The sequence below is a fragment of the Microtus ochrogaster genome, chromosome 18 (genome assembly GCF_000317375.1).
Source record: "Microtus ochrogaster isolate Prairie Vole_2 chromosome 18, MicOch1.0, whole genome shotgun sequence".
In the NCBI taxonomy this organism is placed as follows: domain Eukaryota; kingdom Metazoa; phylum Chordata; class Mammalia; order Rodentia; family Cricetidae; genus Microtus; species Microtus ochrogaster.
Window position 1 is genome coordinate 22935643 of NC_022020.1, and position 6410 is coordinate 22942052.

General features: G+C 39.9%; 1 protein-coding gene across 4 annotated transcripts in view; it reads right to left on the reverse strand.

The window, feature by feature from the left end:
* The window catches only part of Fam13b (family with sequence similarity 13 member B), a 63366-nt gene that overhangs the window by 18824 nt on the left and 38132 nt on the right, over nt 1-6410 (reverse strand). For all 4 annotated transcript variants that reach the window (XM_013349541.1, XM_013349540.2, XM_013349539.2 and 1 more), the window contains 2 exons: nt 3175-3304; nt 2369-2450 (listed from right to left, as the gene is read on the reverse strand). In XM_013349541.1, the coding sequence (XP_013204995.1) occupies nt 2369-2450; nt 3175-3304 (212 nt within the window). The remainder of the gene's footprint in view (nt 1-2368; nt 2451-3174; nt 3305-6410) is intronic.

Below are 6410 nucleotides of genomic sequence, written 5' to 3' on the forward strand. Positions count from 1 at the left end.
AAATAAATAAATAAATAAATAAATAAATAAATAAATAAATAATATTTACGAGCAGCCTACTGCAAAGCATGATACGTTTATAAGCACCAAAGGGAACTAAACAAAACACATTTTTATGGTGTACATACTGTTTTTCAAGGAAGGAAAGACAATTCTATTAATAGTTTTAGTTATTTCAACTGCTAAGTGTTATGAAGAAGATAAAAGAGAGGACTGGAGAGATGGTTCAGTTGGGAACATGTTTGCTGTGCAAGCCTGAAGACTTCAGTTCAGATCCCCAGCAGCAGAGGTGGGAGGCTCTCTGATGCTTGTGCCTAGCCAGGCTAACCATTCAGTGAACTCCAGCTTCAATGAGACCCTGTCTTAAAAAATCTGAGCGTGGGCTGGGTTTAATTCCAGCACTAGGGAGGCAAAGGCAGGTGGATCTTTGTTCAAGGCCACCCTCTACACAGTGAGTTCCAGGTCAGTCAGGGCTACACAGAGACACCCTGTCTCAAAGGAAAAAAAAATGATTTTTTTTTTTTAAATTATTGAGAAAGGTGTTTGACATTGAACTCCAGACTGCACACAAGGAAAATAAAAGTGGGAGTCACAGTGCTAGAGAGACCGTCCTTTGTGGAGGAAGAACAACATGGGATTAACAAAGAAAAGAATGTCTCTAACTGGGCAGTGGTGGCACATGCCTTTAATCCCAGCATTCGGGAGGCTAGCCAGGTCTACAGAGCTCTGGACAGTAAGGGCTATACAGAGAAACTCTGTCTGGAAAAACAAAACAAACAAAAACAAAGAAGGCCTCTCTGAATGGTGTCATTCTGGTTGAACATGGAATGAACAGAACATTCCACATTCAACTATATCCAGCACAGAAGACTTAGGGAAAAAGCATTTGTGCCCAATTGAGGCAATAGCCTGGTCAAAAGCCCTAAATTCTTCTAAGATTGAGAACAGAAATGAGACATTAACAAGATAAAGATCTACAAAGGGCAGTGTGTGCAAGTTCTTAAGAGCTATGGTATAGAGTTTGGACTTAGAAAGGAAAACCCGGTGAGAGAATATAACAAAAAAGTAATGATATTTTTTAAAAGATACTTCTGGTGGTGTGCAAAGGAGGAACTACAGGACAGTAAGAGTGGAAGAGAATTGGAACATTAGGCTGTTTAGTCAATTTAATATAATAATTAATGGCTGGAAAGTGGTTTAAATAATAAGGAAATGTTTACTAGAACTATAGAGGGAGATAATCCTTTTTAAAAAGGGTTCAAAAAAATGATCTTAACCACAAGACTAAAGTCTACAACGGTAGGAACAGTGTCTTAAATCTTAGATATTAAAAATTTCACTAAGTTCAAATGAATCAAAGCAATGATCCACATTGTAAGCCCTTTTTCACACAAGTAACGTTTAAAGTAGTGGCAATTATTTTTTTTAAATATTTATTTATTTATTATGTATACAATATTCTTTCTGCGTGTATGCCTGAAGGCCAGAAGAGGGCACCAGACCTCACTTCAGATGGTTGTGAGCCACCATGTGGTTGCTGGGAATTGAACTCAGGACCTTTGGAAGAGCAGGCAATGCTCTTAACTGCTGAGCCATCTCTCCAGCCCCCAAGTAGTGGCAATTATTAAAGCACACTCAGTAAACACAGAATAAATAAAATTTAACTATATTAACACTATACTAAAATATCTGGCATAATTTATGACTTAAGAAAAATTTACAACTTAGCAGTTAATTTTTATAGTTTCAAAAATTGACTAAGCCTAGGAACTAGAGACGGACCGCAGGGCCACACACAGTAGGCAAGGACTCCAGCACTGAGCAATGCTCCCAGCTCCTAGTTATATTAGCTTAGATAAAATTTTACTTCCCACCCACACACAAAGATCTTAATGAAGTACCTACCAAAACCCAAAGCAACTTGACATTTACAACATATTTCAGATAAACTGTATAGGATCAATGCACCTATGAATGTAATGTAGGGATCTTTCAAAAGAGTAATAATACTCACACAAGACAAGAGATTAGGAAGAACACAGCACAAAGATTCCCATTTCTTACTACTGACCTTAAAAATAAAAGGAAATCTATTTTTTTCCCCAAAAAGCTCCAAAATAGATTATTTTTTATTTTGTTTTGTTTTTCAAGATAGGGTTTCTCTGTGTAACTCAGGCTGTCATGGAGCTTGCTCTGTAGACCAGGCTGGTCTCGAACTCAAAGATCTGCCTGCCTCTGCCTCCTAAGTGCTGATATTAAAGGCGTACACCAGTTCCAAGATTTAAAATTATCAAAAATTATAACGACTTTTTTGTATAGAATTATGCTTTTAAAAGATGCAGATTTTCCACAAGACACACACTTATACCTTTAATCTGCTTCCGTAGCTTTGTAAGCTCTGTCATCCATTTCAGTACCTTCGGATTGGCTGCGATGTCACTGTAGGAGGGCTACAAAGTTATGGAGAAGGATCACTGACTTTGTAATACACAACAGTTACATTAATTCATTCCCCATAGTATTTTATGGTTCCTATAACATAAGTTTCATTTAATTCTCACTTTAATCTGTTATCAAGCTTTTCATGGTCAGACAACTGGAAGGATCCTGGTTTGAAGGTAGTGTTTCATTTCTAGGCATTAAGACTTCTGACATACAGGTTCTAACCATTAGAAGTACACAATTTCTTCATTTCCTCCCTCCCCTTTTGTTACTTGTGGTTTATCTCAGAGCAGAACTTTGATCTGTTAAAGAATTTAGTTTAAGGCGCTGGAGAGATGGCTCAGTGGTTAAGAGCATTGCCTGCTCTTCCAGAGGTCCTGAGTTCAATTCCCAGCAACCACACGGTGGCTCACAACCATTTGTAATGGGGTCTGGTGCCCTTTTCTGGCCTGTAGGCACACATGTAGACAGAATATTGTATACATAATAAATAAAAAAAAAAAAAGAATTTAGTTTAAAAATTCTAAAACGTTGTTTGCACATGAAAACAAGAACACTGTCCCAGCAATCCAGACCTGAGGACCGGATGGCTCGCAGGGGTCCAGGACCACTACTGCTTCTCTAGGATCTCGGGTGTGTTCTGAGCAGAGAGCTGGAGCACCTGCTCCAAGACCCTCCTCTCTTGGCTATAGTATGAATTTAAACTTGTTACAGGCCACATGACAAACTTACCTTGCTATTTCTTTCCCTTTCAAATTGCTCCTCAAATTGTCTGATTTTTTTCTGAAGTTTCTTGACCAACTGATATGGTGTTCTGTCTTCTCTCTTTTCATCTTTTGAACTAAATGATGACCTTCGAATTCTGAATTAAAACAACAGGCCAACATGGTGTGTTAAATTTTCAAGTGTAATTTTATTGTAATTTTTATGTAATTTTCAATAATTAATAGCATTACTTATTGTCCTGATGTGCTGCTATTACTAGTAAGGACATCTTAAAAGTGAAGGAAGGACCAGCGCCAGGACTCAGCAGTTTTCCCTCCAATCTTCATATAAACACTGTGGCATGAGCAGGTAATACAATAATAATGAAAATAGTAATTTTAAGTGAAATTAAACTTCTAATACTAAAGGACAGTCAATAAACAAATTAGCTATCGCATTTGGTAACAAAATGCGTCTCAAGAGATGAATTAGCAGGTAAGAGCACTCTCTTCCAAGAGATCCCAGGTTCAGTTCCTAGCACCTTCTCAGTAGCTTATCATCGTCTGTAATTCCAATCTTGGGGGACCTGACACTTCTGGCCTCTGTAGGCACTGCACTCACACACACAAACCCACACGCAGAAAAACATATATACACATAATTAAAATTGGGGTGGGGAATGTTATTTAAATGACCAAGATTTCTTATTGATTCCCTGATGGTCAGTTTAGGCAACCTGACCCAGCCTGTCAGAAGGCTGCCTAAACTGACCATCAGGGAATTATAATAGTAATGACACCAACAATAATAATAAACAATACTAGGAACCGTGTCAAAAAATTTGTATTATTATTATTGCTGATGTTGTCATTACTATTATTTTATATGCATGGTCTTTGCCTGTATTTTGTTATGCCTATATATCACTGTGTGTTCAGTGTTCTTGGAAGCCAGAAGAGAGCATCAAATCTCCAGAAACTGGAGTTACAGATGGTTGTAAACCACCAAGTGGATGTGGAGAACTGAGCCTGGGTCCTCTGCAAAAGCAGCCAGTACTCAAGCACTGAACCATGTCCCAACCCCAAAGAATTGTAGTTAAGAATGCTGGTTGGAAGGAAGGAAGTGGTGTTGCATACACTTTCCTCACAGAGTTTAAAACCCGTGTTAACATTCAATGCTGAGAATAAAAACCCTTCAAAAAAGGACTCATGGGGATAGGAAGCCACACAATCCATGCAGCTCCTAGTAAAGCCTCCAAATCCTATCTTGCATTTCTGAACTTCAGCAGTGCTAACAGTTTACTCTCTCATTCCAGACAGCTCTCTCTTCTCCTCCCCCCACTCTCTTTCAAGCACTCAGGAGGCAGAGGCAGGCAGATTTCTGAGTTCAAGGCCAGCCTAGTCTACAAAGCAAGTTCTAGGACAGCCAAGGCTGTTACACAGAGAAACCCTGTCTCAAGAAAATTATTTTTAGCTGGGCGATGGTGGCGCACGCCTTTAATCCCAGCACTCGGGAGGCAGAGGCAGGCGGATCTCTGTGAGTTCGAGACCAGCCTGGTCTACAGAGCTAGTTCCAGGATAGGCTCCAAAGCCACAGAGAAAACTTGTCTCGAAAAACCAAAAAAAAATTATTTTTAATTATGTGTTTATGTCTGTCTGTATGTGAGCACACCGGTACATGTCAGACAAAGGCGACAGATCCTCCTGAAGCTTGAGTAACAGGTAAGTTGCCTGGCATGGGTGCTGGAATCCAGCTTTGGTTCTTTGGCAGAGCAGTACATGCGCTCTAGCCCCTACACAAAGGCTCTTTAAAAGCAAATGAAAAAAGGGCCCTGTTGTGCTACAATGCGATCATTTCCTATTTAGCATCACTTATAATGATGTTTGCTTGTTGCATTTTCCTACAGAAAATATTCGAAGCTGTATCCTACTATTAGAGCATTTGGAAGTATATGCTATGTTAGCTGCTTAAATTTTTATTTTAGTTTTGTGTATGGTGGGGAGGGGTATGTACAAGAATTCAGGTGCCTTCAGCAGTCAGAGGGATGAGATCTTCCTGGACATGGGAGTTACGTGTGGTTGTGAGCCACCTGAGTATTGAAAATGGAACTTGGGTCCTCTGCAAGGGCAGTACGCTTCTAAGTTACTAAGTCATCTTTTCAGCCCAATATGGACAAGTGAGTGCAGTGCCCAGAGGCCACAAGAAGTCATCAGACCCTCGGAAGCTGGAGTTACCCATAGCTGTAAGCTGCATAGTGTGAGTGCTCTTAACACCTGATCCATCTCTCTAATCACCCTCACCTCAATGTTGGCTTTTAAAATGATGAAACAAAATACATATCAATCAGAATATTAAGTCTTGGGATGTAGTTCAGTCAGTACAGTGCACATATATAGGAGTCTTGTGTTTGGTCCTTAACACCATAGAAACCAGGCACAGTATGCATCTCGGTAGTCTGGAGCTACTTGGGCTAAACAAAACCCTGTTTATAAATAAACAAGTAATAATCACAAACACAGTGATATGAAAGCATAACAAAAATAGGTTATAACTTCATAATTTCTGAATTGTTTTTATTGACCAGAGTACTTGTCTGCAGTCATTCTAACTGTGAAAATATTTTCAAGCACTTATAAAACTTGAATTTTATTCTTAGACAGTTAACCTAAAAGTATCTTGCCATGCTGCGGGGCTATTGGGGCTGCTGCCTCAGCAGTTTTTCAATACGGCAGAAAAGGTTTGCTTGCAGGCATCGCGTGTTTTTAGTGTCTGTCCCAGTTCTTTATAGCATTCCCTGGTATGTATCCAGGCCAGCCAGCTGAGGAGCTTCCACCTCAGAATGAAGGCATACCCAGAAGCACAGGAGGGTGATGAGCCTTTCCACCATAAGATATACACAATAGGCTCCAAAATCTGAGATACCTTCTCCCATCTCGAGCAACTCCTCCTTGCCCTAAGGAGAATGTTGTTTGTGTTAAGAACTAGGTAACACTCCCTGCTCACTGTGGAGTCCAGTTGGGAGAAAGGAATATTAAATCTCAGAGCTATGTGACTAGTCAGTCTCTAAAGACGCAGCAGCAGCCCTGAGGCACACCTCTCTTGATCTGGAGGCGCTCTCTGAAAGAGGTATCTTTGTGAGCACCATCAATGTCTATCTTTTCTGACCATCAAAAAAGTTGCCTAACAGGAGACCACTTCCTACGTATAACCCCAGCAGCACAGACATTAAGGACAACATTGAATAAATGGGACCTCCTGAGACT